This window comes from Macadamia integrifolia, chromosome 14, assembly GCF_013358625.1.
Source record: "Macadamia integrifolia cultivar HAES 741 chromosome 14, SCU_Mint_v3, whole genome shotgun sequence".
In the NCBI taxonomy this organism is placed as follows: domain Eukaryota; kingdom Viridiplantae; phylum Streptophyta; class Magnoliopsida; order Proteales; family Proteaceae; genus Macadamia; species Macadamia integrifolia.
Window position 1 is genome coordinate 28,638,550 of NC_056570.1, and position 18,635 is coordinate 28,657,184.

The 18,635-nt window shown below is 37.7% G+C and overlaps 2 protein-coding genes and 1 long non-coding RNA gene across 5 annotated transcripts; all 3 read right to left on the reverse strand.

Moving 5' to 3' along the window:
• Positions 1 to 2,021: 2,021 nt before the first annotated feature.
• On the reverse strand, positions 2,022 to 8,254 carry LOC122061874 (pentatricopeptide repeat-containing protein At3g53700, chloroplastic-like). Of its 3 annotated transcripts, none has more exons than XM_042625396.1 (2): positions 5,610 to 8,254; positions 2,022 to 2,710 (listed from the first exon to the last, which is right to left on the reverse strand). In XM_042625396.1, the coding sequence occupies exon 1, from the start codon at positions 8,215 to 8,217 to the stop codon at positions 6,442 to 6,444; it is 1,776 nt and encodes a 591-aa protein (XP_042481330.1). In that variant the 5' UTR covers positions 8,218 to 8,254; the 3' UTR covers positions 2,022 to 2,710; positions 5,610 to 6,441. The 3 variants fall into 3 exon arrangements, with proteins under 3 accessions (XP_042481330.1, XP_042481329.1, XP_042481331.1); XM_042625395.1 differs by having other exon boundaries at positions 5,421 to 8,254; XM_042625397.1 differs by lacking the exon at positions 2,022 to 2,710 and adding an exon at positions 2,717 to 3,655.
• A 1,553-nt stretch (positions 8,255 to 9,807) lies between these two features.
• On the reverse strand, positions 9,808 to 11,444 carry LOC122062076. Its single transcript, XR_006134796.1, has 4 exons — positions 11,135 to 11,444; positions 10,924 to 11,030; positions 10,747 to 10,818; positions 9,808 to 10,456 (listed from the first exon to the last, which is right to left on the reverse strand). It is a non-coding gene; the product is annotated as an uncharacterized LOC122062076 (long non-coding RNA).
• Positions 11,445 to 15,834: 4,390 nt separating this feature from the next.
• LOC122062075 (pentatricopeptide repeat-containing protein At4g21170) lies at positions 15,835 to 17,730 on the reverse strand. Its single transcript, XM_042625717.1, has one exon. The coding sequence runs from the start codon at positions 17,681 to 17,683 to the stop codon at positions 15,968 to 15,970; it is 1,716 nt and encodes a 571-aa protein (XP_042481651.1). The 5' UTR covers positions 17,684 to 17,730; the 3' UTR covers positions 15,835 to 15,967.
• Between the last annotated feature and the right edge of the window lie 905 nt (positions 17,731 to 18,635).

Consider the following 18,635-nt stretch of genomic DNA (forward strand, 5'->3'; position numbering starts at 1 on the left):
TCCAAATATTTTTTAATTGGAACCGGAAATTCCTAACGAATATGGATGCAGATCAAATTTGGATTTTTAATTATCCATTTATTCTATGACTTGTGTAATTTAGAACTTTCTCCCCCTAATGAATATAATTTGCTCTTAATTTTATATTTCTGAGTTCTTTTAATTCTTTTCTGCATTCTCTAAAATCTATTTAAACTTTACGAAACTTCAAAATCATAAATTAATTATTTAATCGGACCGAATAATTATTTTTCAGATAATTTGGATTTTAATCTAGATACCCTTTGATCGAATACAAATACCCCTAAATGAATAGGGACGTGAATTTGAATTCAAATTTCAACTAACCAAGGTTCAATTTTCATTTTCAGTCATCGAATCGTTCACTACCAAGTGTTAAATCTTTTGTGTCAAGACAAAAAGACTGATCCTAAAATACAATTGCCCCAAGGCTGTAACAATGGTGCACTTAAGGTTCAAATGGCAGTCGTCATTTTGACTTAAATTTCTAAAACAAAACTGTCTAGGCTGTAGCAATGGTACATGTATTACTATTTGACAATGTTTCTGTCGTTTTTGTGTCTAGAAACACCAAGAACATAAATTCAAACAAAAATGAATTTTTAGGTGTTTGATAAACCTTATTTTTTAAAACGTTTCTTGTAGAATTTTTTTATATTTGTTTAGACAATATAATGGAAAAATATCTCTTTCCATTCCTCTGTGCTTAATTTGGACCACCATTGAAGCTACTCAAACTGCCTGAGCTTCTCTCCAACCTCTGGAAGACGATTTTACCTTAAGAGTTCATACGAGGACTATCGACGGAGACCCCTCTAGTAGGAAGGGTGGTTGAGTCAGGTGCTCTGTGAATCAGACTCTGTCCAGAAACCTCAAGTGCTCTCTGTCCAAAAACCTCAGAATCTCTTGCAGCAAGAACTGAACTCGCTCTGCAAATCAGACTCCGTACTCAAATCCAATGACGATAAAGCTGAAGTCTTAATCTGCTAGAGGTGCTCTGGGAATCGAACCCTCTTTGTATATTGGGGCAATCGTCATCAAAGTTGTCCCTTCCCAATCCCAACGAAGAGTCTTGTAATTACCCTACTCACCTCGTACCGGTGAACCGCAGGAACACTAGGTTGGGCTTCTAACAGATCCCCCTGAGATGCCCAAGTCTTCAAGAAATCCTCCGTGATCTGGTCAATCAGGATGTCTAGAATCCAATGAATGTTGCTTGCCTAACGTGCAATCTGATCAGCTCATGAAGCTCCAATGATGCCGCCCTGAGGTGCAGACACCCATCGAATGCAGAGTACAGGGACTCTTTACTGAGCATTAGATTTTGTCGATGGTAGTTGTTTCCAGAAACGCAGTCTGGGGCGTTTCTAGAACCATAAATAAGTAGAAATTTCTATTTCTATTTCTGAAAACAGGTGAAACGAAACATTTTTATCAAACGCTTTTTACCCCGTTTCTCCATTTCTAAGAACAGAAAAACATAGAAACATGTTTCTAGGAAAGTTGTCAACCGGTGCCTTGAGGTTCGAATGCTCCTTCTATTTTGACTTATATAAAGTAATGCCTAGGTTTCTTGAGAGGGTAATGATATGGACTGATTGGGTTATGGTGAGTGGATAAAGGAGAACCTTAACACATTTAGGTTCACAAATTAGAAAGTCACAACAGGGTGTTCCCACTGTTACCAAAAAAGAAATAGGGCGCCCCACTGCCAAGACTAATAGGTGCACACCGATCATATTAGAGAACCCAACTTCATTTTCATTTTATTGAGATGAGTTTTGTTGTTTCATTGCCAAATGAGTAGAGTTGGAGGGTGGACACCTAGGTTGAAACGACTAGCCTGATGTGGATCCTCCAAGTGAGTAGAGCTAGAGGGTGGACAACCATGGAGGGGCACCAATATCCTAACAGGGTATAATATCTATTTGGGATGAAAGGTTTTGCTATTTGGAGGAGATTTAAGCGGGTATTTCCCGTGGTTCTTTGAGCTACAAGAATTGAGACTATAGATGCTAGTTTACTAATATCATATTTTAAAGAATCCATAGAGAGCGCTTTAGACATAATTTACAAAAATGATTGGGTACATGATAAAAGTCAGAATAATAAAAAGATGAGGGATTATGAATGACAAAACTCCTTTCTTTTCAAAGATTATGACAGCATGATCAGTCCACACCCTCTTAAAAAATCCTCCAGTGAATCCTTCAATAAAACCCTTCACATGTCAGCTATGGTGAAATCTGACTTGTGCACCGCCCATTGAGATCCCCACGAATGAGATCTGACAAAATGGCTTCACAAGTGAAAATGGTCTTTGCGGCAACGCAGTCTCAGATCTAGTGTTGTTTGGATCCAGAAGAAAGTCCAAGGAGTAGATCTACGGCGGACTACGATAAGGCGAGAGAGATGGGGACGCCACTAAGACAAGGCCGGACGGTCGTGGCAGAATATGGCAAAGGAGTGATGGCATAAAGCCTCCCCCAGCATGAAGCATCACTGAACTTGCATATTGCGGAAGAGACCAGATCTGCAGCATATCTTAACCATCCTTCAAATCTAGGTAAGAAATTGATTGTTGGAAAGTACGCAAGGACATCCATGAGGAGCTAAAGCCATCTCCGATTGTATTTCTAATGCTTTATCATCATCAACTTTGTTGTTGTCACCTTCATCATCTAATGAACTACCAAGAGAAATGGTAGACAAAAATGAGAAATGAAGCGAAGGAATCACTTTGAAAAAGGAGAAAGTGGATAGGGTTACAAACACAAAGGGAAAGAAAAAAATTTAGATAATGAAGAAGTGGCAATTGACAATTAATATGAAGTCAATCACTGAGTCTTGTTTCAGTGAATTTCTATTTTTATAATATATTGATTTTCTCCCATAGCTTAGTAATTTTCATTATCATAATTTTTTTTTTTCTAACATGCAAATAGATTGAGAGATGAAAGTAAAGATATTGTGTATGAAGAATACTTTTGAGTTCTTATAAACAAATATCACGCGAACAACATATGGTGCCATTGTGTATTCATTAGTTGTGAGCTTGTGATGAATGCATGCCATTTTAATGACTGCTCAACAATACCTGACATGCATCTTTTCAAGGCATGACATGATTATTTTGTGTTTTAATTTTTATACTATAAAATAAATGTTATTATTACTACTACCTATTTTTTATGATGATTTTATTATTTATTTTTCATGAAAAAACAAAATTATATAGATATTTGTTCAGAATTCTCCTTGATGATCCACCTAATAAATTGAAGGAAAAATTTGTTGTAACCAAGGTTTGTTGGGAAAAAAAAAACCATACTTCTAGTATAACACATTTTTTTCTTTCAATGAGTAAGCATATACAAGTCACTTTCAAATTAATTTAAAAACCTTTTCTTACCATGGCATCAAATGACTTCCGAGAGTAAGACAATGAATAATCAAAAGAATGTTACAACTTCTTATTTCACCATTCTGGTGACAACAAGATGCACTCTAGATTAAAAGATAGAGCAATGAATAAAGATAATATTAATAGAGAAATGTAGGAGTTTATCCGTCACTCCATTCGCCTTCAATACTAGACTCTAATAAGATCATAAGTGTAGCTTAACCACCAAACCTACAAAATTGAGGCCAAATTTTAAACACCATCTATTAGAAATTTCTGAACGTAGAGTTCATTTCCTAACTAGTATTAAAGCATGTAATCATTGAAAGTGTTATTGATGTAAGGGATTCCTATGTGACTAGGTTTTCTACAAGATTAACTAACTAGGTAGGATAAACTCAAGGGACTTCGGTTGGACAGGGTAAGGGAAACTCAGCAAACAAGATTGACATGCAAGTAAAGTGAGATTAATGAATAATGTAACAATGAACAATAATAGTCTAAGCATAAAAGCACATAAACTCACTCAAGCTTCAGGTGGGAATATGGGGTAGGGAACATGGCAACAACTATGTGACAAGTTTAGCATGAGTCAATCAAGACATTAAGCAAACTAAGTAAACCAAACAATGCCTAAAATCAACCAACTAATGAAAGGTAAAACAGCAGAAGTTTCTTTTGGAAAGCAATAAGTATCGGCTTAAAAAGAAAATGTATATGTTCAGATTTTAGTGGGGACTAATGGAGGTAATGGGCGGCCAATGAATGTAGAACAGGGGGTTCTTTACTTACTTTCCTGTTGTATGAAGTCAAGAACTCGAGGTCCTCCAAAATAAAGAGCTGCAGTCCAACTTACTTGATAAAGAACAGAAGTCCTGATTGTTGGTGAAGTTCCAGCAGCAACCCAATTGGGGGTTTTCTCAGTGGAGATAATCTCTAATGATGGTGAACAATTTCTGCAATAGGGCAACAGCAACAACGAAGACAGAAAACAGAAAAGACAGGGATGAAGGTCAAGAAAGGGAGAAGGAGAGAGAGAGAGAGAGAGAGAGAGAGAGAGAGAGAGAGGAGGCGAGAAATAGAGAGAGACCGAGAGTGAGAGACGAGAAGAAGGAGAGGGCAGCGAGAGAGAATTCGTAGGGGGGTTTGGGGGCTGTTTTGCCTTCAATAATCTTCATTCATTAATTAGAACCTTTGGCCATCAGCCTTACAATGTACTTATAAAATAAACTTCTAAGAAAAGGAAAAGATCCAAATAGAATATGCTAAATAAAGAGTTCTATACTTTAGGAAACAAATAAGAGAAATAAAAAAAAGAAAACAGAATTTGCAAAATACGTAAGGAGTCCTAAAACAGATTTATTTCTTAACAGAAAAAAAAAACATAAAATAGGTAAGGAGTCCTCTTCCTTGCGTTGACTGCTAGTGGGGCCCATATACAGCTGCTTGAGTTCCTACGTGGCACTCCAAAGGTGGACCCCAATCTAATCCTTAACCATCCAACCAAATAGAGTCCAAGTTGGATGGTTCTCTGTGCCTCCTCCGCTGGTAAACCCTAAAGCTTGGGCTGATGTCCCCATCAGTTAATTTTATCAAATAAACATAACATCGAGAAAATTCAACATTCATGCAGAAGGGAAACTTATTGATACACATGGCATGAGCAATCTCAACCTGGAAGATTCAAATGTCTACAGCTACAAGAACCCCTCCCAGAAAGGGGATAATGGAGAAAAAACAAAATATCACTTGTTTATTTGAAGGCCTTCTGACACGTTTTCAATGTGTTTTAAATGATCATGATAGAATTTTATTACTTTTGAGATTAAGGAAATATTTTCAATCAATAACTAATATTCGAATCTCATCATGCAGTTTTAAGTAAAAGTGTCAGATGAAATCTTTCAATTTGCAGTACCAGATACAATTTTCTTTTTCCATCTCTTGTGCATGGAAAATAATGGAAACCTAGTGAAACACAATCAGCAAACAGTACCTTCTAAAATTTTCTGTTTTGTTTGATACACACTACCCAATTAGGCAATTTGTTGTGTCTTTGTAATGCACCTCAAGTGGAATCTTTCCCTCTACATCAACTTTACTTCTGAAAGAGGACTGTTAAATGGTTACTGCTAAAAAGTTTCTTAACAGGGCTCACATAAGAAGTGTTTCTAGTATAATTCACCTGATCCAACCTATGGATGATGTGATAATGTTGAACATTCGAGTGCAACACCGGAGAAAGAGTGAATGATATGAAGTTCTCTATTCTGGTTGCCTCCCTCCCTTGGTACCTACATAATGACCACAAAGGCTTCAAAAAGTTCAAACTTCTTTGCGCAGTTAAGGATCTCTTGCTAGTTACAGGCACCGGGCGGCGAGCCACACAGGCACTTATGGAAGGAGTAGGGATTGAAGTTCTGTGCCATCCTGCCTTAAGGTGTCTGCCACACAAAAGATTATAACTCATGTCCAAGTACTGCAAATCCAACCCTGTCATGGCCTCTGCTATATTCCCAAAAATCCTGTTGTGCGAAATGTCCACGTGCTGCAAGTTCTTTGCCAACTCCACCTTCAATAGATTTAACTGTAAATGTTCCTCAACAGATGGATCGCCTCCATTGACATGTTCCCCTTGGACAACATCTATGTGTCCCCTGCAAGCTTGTGAGAGATCAATTGTAACAAAATGCACGTCACCTAATGATCATGGGATCTCATCTGAGAGCTGGTTGTAGAAGAGGTAGAGGTTTAAGGGCAGTTGAAATCTTTCCCAGAATTCGAGGATTTCTCCTGTGAGGCTGTTGATGTAGAGGTGAGGGACAGTTGATTTGGGGAGGTCTGCGAGGGAAGCTGGGATGGAACCAGAGAACTGGTTGAAGGAGAGGTTGAGAAAGTCAAGGTTGCAGAGTTGGCTTACGAAGGGCGGGATTAGATTCTGAATTCACAGTAGAGAACTCCACGAATTGGAGCAAATCATAGGAGCTCTATATCTTACCTCCTTGAAACTTGGGAGATCACTTCCAGGATATCCTGTCCATCCTATCTAGCAACTCATGAGCCATCTTCCCTTTTCCAGACTTCTGAAATGCATGTAGAAAAGCATCCCTCACGTAGATAGGTGGGTAGAAGCCCTTCTCAACCATCGAGCTTAGCTTCTCATATGCCAGCTCCAGTCTACCAGCTTTGCAATGCTTGTACAAGACTTGTGTTTGTAGTTTTCCTTCCAACTTCAAAGATAAATCAACTCGTCCATGCTCCTTCAAAAGGCTATCAACATAATTATACGTGTGGAAATGGGGACACCACCCCAGCCCCAACATCTCTATCAACAATCCATAGGCTGCCTCCCAGTTACGCGCTACAGCATGAGCATGGATTAATGCTGTATAAGTTACATTATCTGGGACACATCTCTTCTTGTTCATAATCTCAAACAGCCGCTCTGCTTCTTCCACAGTCCCCAGTTTACATAACAAACAAATAAGTGAATTGTAAATTACAAGTTTTGGCTTCAAACCTTGAGAAATCATCCTCCCAAACAACTGGCAAGCTTCATTCACCCTACGAGCATCACACAAACCACGAATTAGAATCGTGTAGCTCTCATCGACACAACTCAACTTCCGCTCCTCAACAACCTTCAAAATTTCAACAGCTTCTTCTATTCTCTTAAATTGACATAGTACTGAAATAAGCTGATTGATAATGAATGCACTAGGCAGCAAACCTAAATCATGAATGGCCCAGAAAACTTGTGTTGCAAAGAGAATGCCACCACTATTTGAGCCCACATTCGGAACAAGAATGGTGAAGGGTCTACCAGAGTTAGTAACTTTAACTTTGTTGATACAATCTTCATTTGTGCTTGATTTACACAATTCCCCAATGAGAACGTTCGCAGCAGTTCTTGTAGGGACCAAATTCACTCTACCCATTTCATAAAACACTTCAAGAGCACTCTCCAATCTACCAAATTTACAAAGACCAACAAGAATGTTACTATAGGAGTATGAATCAGGGGACTCAATCCGACGAAAGACGGCAAGTGCAATATCAATCAGATCCTCTGAATTTTCCTTCTTACAAAGCACATAGAGGATGTTATTAAACACAAGATTATCAGGTTTACACTTTAACTCTGTTTCCATCTCTTCAAACAAGCAAAGGGCTTCCTTGATCCTCCCTTGCCTACCCAAAAACCTAATACAAATAGAAACAGCCCGAGAGGAAACCCTACCCTTAGTAGCCGACACTGTCATCAACAGACACTTCAAATCATCAAAAAGCTTCCTCCTGCCTAGAAAATCAGCCATGTATTCGATCACGGAATCGTCAAAACTAAAACCCATTTGAAATCCAGCCCAAGAGAAGAACCCCAAAGTATTAGTTCTCCCTAACTTTCTATAATTCATCAAAATTCCCAAAACTAGGTCAGAATTCAGCTTCAACTTGAACTCTTTCAGCAAGTTATCGAGATTTCTGGTTGGCCCACTATACTGGGAAAGTAATGAACAGATTCCTACGACATCGGGAGATAAATTATCTGAAACCAGTGAGATTTTCCGTGATGGGTCATCGGAATCATACCTGAGTTCACGAGTAGCCAGAGGAAACTGACGATGAACACGAGATTCAACACATCTTCTCTCCCTGATTTTTGGGTTTCTGTAGAGAGCATTTGGTTTTCTGATTTCAGATTTAGAGTATGAAGAAAATGTACGGAAGAGAAGGAAAGGATGTCGAAGGAGATTTGCAAAGAAGTAAGCGCCATGCTTAATCCTACTGAGCATCAGAGAAAGGTCGGAGTGTAACGTAATTTTAACAATGGTATTTATAGACTTGAGCCATTCTTGTAAAACTTAAAAAAAACGACCCTAAAATTAGGCAAAACCGTTCATCAAACGGTTCGATTTTGATTTCTACAAAGGATCCAATGATCCATATTGTCGATCCCTTGGGGCTGCTTCCATGGTGCATCTTTCTCAGCTCTTTTACCTCCTTCTCTTGTCCTCATTTTCCTTCATTTTAACCTCTCTTTTTATGTTTTTTTTATTTTTTGATTTTCATATTGATTCTATATATCGAACCACATTTAGTTAAGATAAGGTTATGATTGTTGTTGTTGTTGTTGTTATAGATATTCTGAATCAAATCAAACCATTTAACTTAATCTCACTATTCAATACCCTTACTGGTAAAGAGTAGGGAGAGACTTGTTATGCAAAGAGTAGGGATTGAAGTTCTTTCTCCATCCCCGCCTTGGGTGTCTTCCCACACAGCAATTATTAAGGGTATCAATTAAAACTAGAACTAAATACATCGTTCAAAACTTAGCTGAATTGAAAATTTTTATTTGGATTGATTTGGTTTCAGTTTTAGTCTAAAACTGATAATTTGAATCAAATCAAACTGAACCAAATAAAATGTAAACCACACAAAATGGAGTTGAACTCAAACTCTCTATGTGTCTTCCTTGAATTTTGTAAAATCTACCATGGTTTTTTTTGTCGAAGAGTGTAAAAAAAGTTGAAAGCTTTCGGATTTGAGATTGCTGGATTGTATCTTCTTCTCTTTTCATTTGTTCGTTGTTATTTTTTCTTATCCTTTAAAAAAAAATAAGTTATCTCTTCTTACATTAAATTTGAATCGAACTACCAAGATCATGTACAAACAAAATGAAATTGAATCAATTCGATTTGATTTCAATTATAAGTTCATAAAAATTATCGGTTTTGACTCAATTTCGATTTATACATATTATATGTCCAACTGCCACAAGTTCTTTGCCAACTCCACTTTTTAGAGATTAGAGAACTCCACGATTATATAATCTACTTAAATTTCTTATCATATTTAATAATCATATCTTTTAGATGTGATTTTTTTTTACATTTTAAATCCCTAATGCAGAGTAGAGTAAAATTTAATAACCAAATTGGGAGTGATTTAGAGTTAGTGATACAATCATGTAATATAATGATTAGAAAAGTTTATTTTTTAGGTAAATTTTTTCACTTTTCTTCCCTTAATTTCCTTTGCAACCGAATGATGAAGGCTTAAGAAATTGATCAAAGTGATTCACAAGCTCCAATGCCAAGTCCATCAACTGATTAAACTAACCATACTATCGATAGGAGCTCTCAAGCTAATTGGGTTAATATATAATTTGATTCAACAGTCAAACCATGGATAACAAACCACGAGTTGAGCAAAGATCAAATCAAACTGTGTACTGAAAAACTTTTGGATCCAAGCATTTTAACTTATGGGTAAAGATCCTGAAGAGAATGAAATACAAGATGATCGTGGACACCTTTGGTACAAAGTGAAACAATTAAGTACCACTGAGATTCGAAAAAACATCAATAAATTACTACTTGTTTCGACAAAGAATGGTAAATCAAATAATTCAAAATGAATCTTCAAATTAACGAGTTTTGGCCTCTCGAATATCCAACTGAATAATTAATTGTTTATAATGGACTCGATTTTTCTTTGACAAATAAGCCAGCAGTCGTTGACGTTTTTTCAAAAAATTTCCATAGACCTCCCTGAGATAAGTAGTCTTTTCGCCGTATCCAAAAAAGGCAAGATAAATAACCTAACCTCATGAACCAAAACTTGAACCAGGAAGCTCCTCGTGCAATCAGAGTCATCAAAATTTCAAGTTGTAAATTTTGGTTTTTCTGCTTCGTGGAACCCAATGCAGCTAACCCTGTGCCTAATCCAGCTGGAGCCTGATCTTGTTTGACAGCAATGGAGCCATTTTCCTTTGGGCCATTAACCTCTGGTTTCGGCTCTTCCAATTGTCCACTGTTCGGGACTTCTGGGGTCATCCCTGAGTTGATGATGTGAAGGAGTTGCGTGAGCAGTGGTAAAGCTTGGTCAGAGACACCGTGTGGACGTACAAGGAGGCCCCTAGCTGCAGCTGCTCAGGCAGCCCGCTTGTCAATTCCCCTTCCTTGAGGAAGGGTCTCACCCATAATTGCACTGAGAGATTTATTGACTTGCACCATTTCCCGACCCTGCCTGCATGAGATCAGGATGGGCCTGTCATGGATAATATTACAGAGGGAAACAACTGGATAAACACCAGATAGAAATAGAAAGCTTCACAAAATATCAATGGGTTAAGATAAAAGCTTTTGTCATAAAATATCTACTCTAAGAAAAGGTAAAAGCACCAAAAATTCTGATTTGAGATGAGAGTAAAATGGAAAGTCTTGTGCTTGTGAGACATTTTTGGTGTTTCCCCTCAACGAGGGTTTAACAGGAAAATGATTTAACCGAATATTTCCATTAAAAAGTTTCAGATATACCTTCAAGATATCAAGAGCCTTCTGAGCAGGAGCTGAATTTACTGCAAGCCCTCTCTGTTTCTGAGCATTAATCTTCCAGGCGAAAGCTCCACCAGGTCAGAAGCCAAAAAAATTTAAGCGAAACAATCATGCCAGAACACTTCAGTTCCAGCACTTGTTACCATGATTAGAAATTACCTGAAGTTCACGCACAACAAAGGTCTTTATCCAGTTCTGTGAGTCACGCGTCCTTGAATCTTCCTCCCTAACTTCTTAACAAGTATATCATAAGTCTTCTTTTTATGCTGTCAGACCAAACGGTTATTTGATAATAAGCTCATTTTTTTCAGGTTTCATAAATAAAGCCCACTTGATAAACGAAATACAGTAACAAGGACTACATACATACCCAGAGTGAGAGTTTGTAGGCACCCATACAGTTGAATGCAATGGCAAGCGCATGATAGCATACAGCAGTTTGAATATGTTCCTCACCTAGAAACCGCTCATTCTATTTTAAAGTTTCTTGCAAATAGCAAAGGGCTATATTCATCTTTCGAATATCCTGGTACATCATTGCAAAATTTATGAAAGTAGTAGCAACATCAGGATGGACTGGACCACAGGATACACTTAAGAAAAGCAATGTTCGAGAAATGTGCCTTAGAGCAAGCTCCGTTTGGTTGAGGCCATGGTAGAAAAAAGCCATGTTGCCATAGCTGCAGTCACACAATCAAGGATCAGTAAGCCACTAAGCAACTAGTAAAAAGGTAACAGGAAGAAATAGAAATGAGTTGATGCCTGTAAGCTGTATCAGGGTGATCCAAGCCAAGGCGGCACTCATTAATGATAAGCTCTTTATGCTGCTGCATGATGACTCCAGCCATATCTCCAGCACGATAAAGAACCATCGCAAGGTGCCTGAAAATTTAAATATAAAACATCATGAACAACTTTTGTATGCCAAATCTTTCAACATGTTTGATTAAACTCTAAAGGATAAGGTACCAGAACCACTCTCCCCTTCAGATGCTCTTCACATACATACACAAACTCCAATTACCAATTAGAAAAAACAAACTGAACTCCTAGGGGTATGTACACAGAACTCAACTCCCCTCCCCTTACAACTCTGTCCACACATTCAACCCCCAGCCCCCACATTCTTTTGCACTCCAATAATGCTCTAAACATTTGGAGCTTAAGAATTTAGCATATAGTGGGTTCAAATCTGTTCCACGCTCCCATTTCATTCCACAATTTAATCGTTAAGTTACAGCCTAACCAATTCTTAATGCCACAACATAAATTTCTTTATTAAATGAGACTGCACTACCCCAGGAGGAACATCTGTGTGAAAAACTTCGTAACTGGGAATCCCAGGTCCTTCACTATCTCTTAATAATTTTAATCTTCTGCATAGCAGTGATACAAGCTTGTATTTAAAATATGAAGATACTTTAATACTATGAAATTCAATTTCTTTTCAACAGTTAATTATGCGTGAATATTTAACAATGATTGAAGAATTTAAATTTAGGTTTCCCCAGTTTTTCTATGGCAGAATACAGACTCTTGAAAAATCAAAATACTGGAACCATAAAAATTCATCACATTTCCATAGTGAATAATGTGTAAATAACAAGCATAAGCTACAGCAATTATCTTAAGCTTATGTATATAATTTCTAATTGAACAGAATACTTGTGAGCCTGATATGGCATCAACGAAGATCACAAAACAAGATTAGAAAGGAAAACGCAGCTAAATGCTTGAGGACATGATTATCCAATCGTATCTTTCCTGTTTCCACAAGAGCCCTAGCTTCTAAACATACACAAACTGAATGCTTTACTACAGGTTGAAGATTCAAGATATCTGATGCTTGAAGGGGTGTTGCTGCATCAAGATCATAGTTGTGAGCTGCAATTGTTATGCCTACCTGTTTAGGAAGATCAAGTAGCTACAGAGCATATTTCTGAACCATCGAAACTTATATTTTGTAGAATATGAGGGAAGCCACTTTATACTAACAGCACAACTTCCATAAACATGGACATGTCCCATAAAAAAACGTAGGTAATAATGTCCATAAAGAATTCCTATTAGAAGGCAAACACTTCCCACTAAAAAAAGTACCTCAAACCACCCACATCACCCATACAAATTTAACCGGGACTCATTTGGTTTCTTAGTTATGAATTCATGGCACTACTAAATATTAAACATAAATTCTGAACCGGCATATTCATCAGAATTTGTTATGCCAAAAATATAAAGTGAAAATATTCATGTTTACTCCCTCAAGCCCTCAACTATCTTTTTAAGATAACACAACATTACAACTCTTAGAAACAGAGCAGTGTGATAAAAGTAGGAGTTTAGGAGCTCTTCACAAATAAAAGTTAACACTGCTTCCAAAGAAGCGCTTGAATAAAGGAGTACGAGCTTACCATCCTTTGAGAATATAGTTGTGAGGATTTCCTTTACTGCTATAATATCAAAATCATCTCTTTCAAACTTTATTGCACTCCTACTTTGCAATTCTGTGTGAAAATAAAGTCACAGATCCTATTTATAGGTGATCAGCAACCTACTAATGGCTTTAGCCATAAATCACAAGTCACCACGCGTCAATAAAACACTGGTTAATGACTAAGTGGAAGTGCAGGGCAGCCAATCCACATGACAGCATTTCCCCCTCATCTGAGAAGAATTTGTTACATAATGGAAAGGAAACAAACACGAACCCACAAGCATCAACCTCTAAGAATGTCAAAGATGAAACATAACTTATGATGGAGAAACAACAAAGCTTCGCAAACTACATAAACCAAACAATGGAAACAAAGTGCGTGCAAAAATGAAGGTTATCGCAGCTTGCATTAAATAACTTCAGGAGTCTGGTTAACGTTTCAAGCTTTCCTTTGTAGGACACTTAAGATCTCCCTTTCTTTTCTAGTTAACTCCAATAGATTTTTTTTACTATCAAGTATATGGTAATGTCACTATCAGAAAAAGGGAGGGGGAGAGCATATGGTACAGGCTATACATGTTCTCTGTTGGATTTCAGAGCATAATTGTTTGGTGGGATTAGTTTGTCTATCTAAAGGGAAGTAAATGTAAAGACATGAATTGAAGCCATACATGTATAAGATGGAAGCAAAATACATGACCTAATGAAATAACTGAGTGGTTACCTCCTCCATGTTTTGAACTGGTAGTAATGTGCATCTGTTGCTTTTAACTTGGTATCCATTGACTCTTCCTTGGAAGGAATTCCATTAGCATCAGTCTTGGAGGAGTCTAAGGGGGTGTTTGGTTCGATAAATCAAATGGTGTATGTATCGGATATGAATGTCAATCTTTTGATAGACATTCTTCTGAATTATGTTTCTTTTTGAAAAATCGTTTGGTTGCCTTAAGGCTAGTACATGTTTCTCACGGGTTGAGATATTGGCTTTCGTAGAGAACGTCTTTTCGCTTTCTCCTTTCATACTAGATAAAAAGGTTGCTCAAATCTAAGTTTAAGTGTTGAGGTAAACTCAGATTTGGAACACATTCTTTGTAATATGGTCATTCATGGGAAGTAGGATGCTCACTTATGAGGGTCATCCTAGTGGAACCAAACAACTCCAAAAATTAAGAATTATCATTCTAAAGAATGTCATCCCAAAGATTTACCGAACCAAACACCCCCTAAAGTGTTCTCTTTAAATGAAGCATCAGTTGGAACCTCCACTGCTTCTGAGTGACTCGTAGAGTTCTGGGAGCCTTTATGGTTTCTTGCTTTTTTTGATTCCCCCCCCCCCCCCCAACAAAAATGTCACCACTCTAATTTACAAAGGACAATTAGAGTAATTTGAACCCAAAACACCTTTTCATATAAGAAACAAAAATCCAATTCCAAGACCACCATTAATAAATCTAAATAGGTGGTGGGGAAGGAGAGGGAAGAGAAAGAATGAGGAACAGGAGTAAACAGAACATTCAAAAAACTACATTAGTCCATCTACAAGGATATGAGGCAGAAAAACACACGTCGTAAAGCAAAAAAAACTGAACACTCTTTCTTTCTACCCCCCCCCCCCTCAATTGAAGAAAATAACCCAAATTACAGACCTGGTAAACTTTACCGCATCAGATAGCCCATTTCACCACCAAAAGAGAGTCCAGGAAATTCCAGAAAAGTTTTTAATGGTCTTCAGCTCATGTCCCCTCATTAGCATTATTCACCCACCTTCTCCACACTAAAACAAGTGAAGAGGGCGAAGGAAGGACATCCATTTAACTAATCACTCCTCTGGCTCCATGAAAATCATGTGAATGTTACTAGAAACAATCAAAACAACGAACATACAATTTGCAGGGCGACCAGCCACATAACAAGCATAGAAAAATCAGCAACTTCAATTATCGACAAATATTCGATTAGCATAGTATATCAACTGTCTAGACAAAACAAACATGACCAAATACATAGTAATCAAAACAGCTGGAAGAGAAGGACAGACAGAGATAACCTGAGAAGTAGAAGAGCGGCTTCAGCAAAATGGATGATGGCACATCAACTTCACTTAGAAGCATTTCAAAAGCCTTCTACATTGGGAAAAAAGTCTTCTAATTTTGGAATAGTGAATCTATTGAATCCATTAGAGCTGTTTCAGCCATTATTAGTAGACGACAGAGGCTCCACTTTTGTGCATTAGACTGTGAATTTGGATATAAGAAGTGGTGACTAAATTATGGCAAACTTTGTAGCTTCTTTTGTTACTTTTTATCCACCACAAGGCCGGTAACTATAAAAATAATGAGTAGAAAGTAGAAAACATGTGACTTGCATCATCCCACTAAGGCTGGGTTTGGTAACAATTCTGCTCTCAAGAAGTACTTTTTCCTGATTCTGCTAACAGAGAGTAATTACAGGGAGTGGATTAGCGTTTAGTAACTTGGCGAAAAAGTGCTTCTGAAAAAAAAAAAAATGGCATTTGGTAAGCACGTTAACGTAATCACTTCCAACAATCATCTATATTTACTTAAATTCCATTTCATTTATATATTTACCAAGTCAAGAATAAAGATAGAACTGAAAGAAGTCAATGGTCCAAATTCAAGAAAAGATATTTCCTCTTATAACTCGTTTAATATGATGCTTGAGTGGGATATAAGCGAAAACATAAGATTATCTACATTACACGCTTTCTAGAACACTAAAATTTTCAGTAAACCAGCAACAATGTAGTTAGACAAATTGAGATATCAAACGTCTGTATGTCTTTTCATCAGGTTTAAGCTTCATCTTCAACATCTCGTCATGAATCTTCATGGCTTTCCTCATTTCCTTCACCCGACAAAGTCCCCTTATCATAATTGAAAAACTTGCACTGTTCACCACTTTTTGTGTTCTCATATGATCAAACACCCTGAGTGCATCTCCAATCCTCCTTTCTATAAAAAGTTCACCGAGAAGCACATTGTAAGTAATTAGATCCAAACTTCTTCCTAATTTCTCAACCTTATCATGCAAAGCAAGGGCTGAATCAATCTGTCTATTAGAGCAGTAATGCTCTACCAGTGCACAACAGCAACAGGAATCTGGAAAGAACCCCTTCTCCAAAGTTGCCATAAGCAATTCCTCTGCTTCCCTCCATCTACCTTTGTTACATTGGGCAGCTATGATCCTGGAAAGATTTGAAGCACCAGGAGTAAATCCCTTCCCAATTACTTCCTTTAATAATTCATATAATTCTTCTGATGGTTCCTCCTCCTTACAGACAGCATCCACAAGTGCATAGATACTACCACGACTAACTGTAATGCCCCTTTCCCTGATAATACCATAAACCCCTATTGCTTCTTGTAATCTTTCTTCCTTAGAAAAAGCCCTTAACATGCATCCATGTGAAACATCTTGTAGTGTGATATTGTTAGCCCTAGCTTTCCCAAAGAACATTTCAGCTGCGTAAGTCTTCCCCAAAGAGCAAAGTTTCTGAATGGTTTGATCATATTCCGAGAAAGGAATCGCTGGAAGCAAATCCTTTGCAACCATTTCTCTAGTTACTTTCTCAATAACTCCATGATCACCAAACTTACAAGCCCCATCAAGGATTGAACTGTAAGTACCAAAACCAGGAATCAACTTCTTACTATGCATCTCATTCAAGAGATCAGTCGCAGCTCTAAAGTTCCCATTTTTACTGTAACAGTCAATAACTAGATTATACATAGCAGCATTACAGACACCCAAATTCAACAATCTCACTGCGTTCTCGAGCTTCCCTTCATTGCAGAGAAGACGACTAACCAATGACCAAGTATAAGAATCCTGTAAAATTCTGTAACGAATAATGGCAGCATAAAATTTCCACGCCAATCTTATATCTCCCTTCAGCTGCAAAGCATCCAGCAATGAATTGCAGCTACGGGTACAAGGCAGATACCCGGAAGCCCTAATTTTGCTAAATATAATTAAAGCTTCGGAAATAAGACCCTTAGTGGAATAACGTTCTAGAACAAAACTAGAAACAAGAGATTGAGAGTCTCTACCTTTACATGCTTCCACCATTAAATCGAGGATCACCGGCGCCGGCTGGGATGGAATTAAAGAATCGAACAGAGTTCGAGCAGGTTGTAAGGTCTGGGATTCGATTAAAATCCGAATAATTTTACAGTGAGACTTGAGATCTGGTTCAAACCCAATACTAGTTTTGGCCCAATTGAAGAATGCAAGAGAAATTTCTGCGTTGTTTTCGATCCTACGGAGAACTTGGAGGAAGAGATCGGGAGTTAAGGCAAGGGAGAGATTGAATTTACTTAGAATTGAAGTCCAATTTTGTCTCTGCAAGAGAACAGATGAGATTTGGGAGGCGAATTGTTGTCCTTTGATTTGATTCCGCCATTTGAGAGAAGTTGAAGCTGTTAACTCCCTCATGACAATGGAAGATTTTCTCGCTAGCATTTGGGCTCTGGTTAACTGCCCTGTTTTTAGCGTAAATTCTCGTTTAAAAATATTTAAACTAACCCTTTACGTCGATGATAAAGATATTGGAAAGAGATAGGAATGCGTCTAATATCAAGTATGCTAGCGGTAGCACTTAAAGGATCACATGATTGGAATATCATTCAGGAAGAATATGAGAGTTATTTAAGAAAAAGTAAATAGAGAATCTCTCAAGGGCCTGGACTCTGGAGACTAGTGCTCAATGATATATACGTTGAAAATTAAATCATTTATGATTAGAATAAACATGTATAATAACAACAAACAAATCTCACAAAACAATTATAAGATATCTGAATCATTGAGTACTAGCTTCATTGCTTAAGTTGTGGCCTGCAGGAGCTACTCAATGGGTGTATCAGGTGAACTAGGCTCTCGCATATGCAAGGGATCTGGACTCTAGAGGCGAGAATTACACAGTTTTATCTTGAGAATGTCGAGAGGTTGTTTCAATAGCTTGAGCATCAAGTCGCAACATTGTGTTGGTGTACGAAGTTTTGTATTCCGTCAGAGTCTAATCCATGGAGTATTGGTGCAGCACCTCGACAGGCAGGACGGCGGTCTCACTAACCGATTAGCGAGCAGTGGGGGTTGCAAGGTGGTAGAAGGCCTCCTGCATAGCAGGGGGTATAGGGAGGCGCAGCCCCGCTCGAATTTTTTATTTGAAGGCAATTGTGTATTTTTCGGATTATGATTTTTTCGCTATATATTTGTATTGAGAGTTTTTTTCTTTGTAATGCAAGCAATATTGAGAGGTGTGAGGGACGAGCGCTGTAACCCTATTCTCCATTGATAGTGAAGCAGGATTTCATCTCACCGGGATGTAGGTAATCTTGCCAAACCTCGTAAATCTGTGTGCATTACTTATTCTTATTTTTTCATTATCTTCTGCATCATTTTAAAATTACGT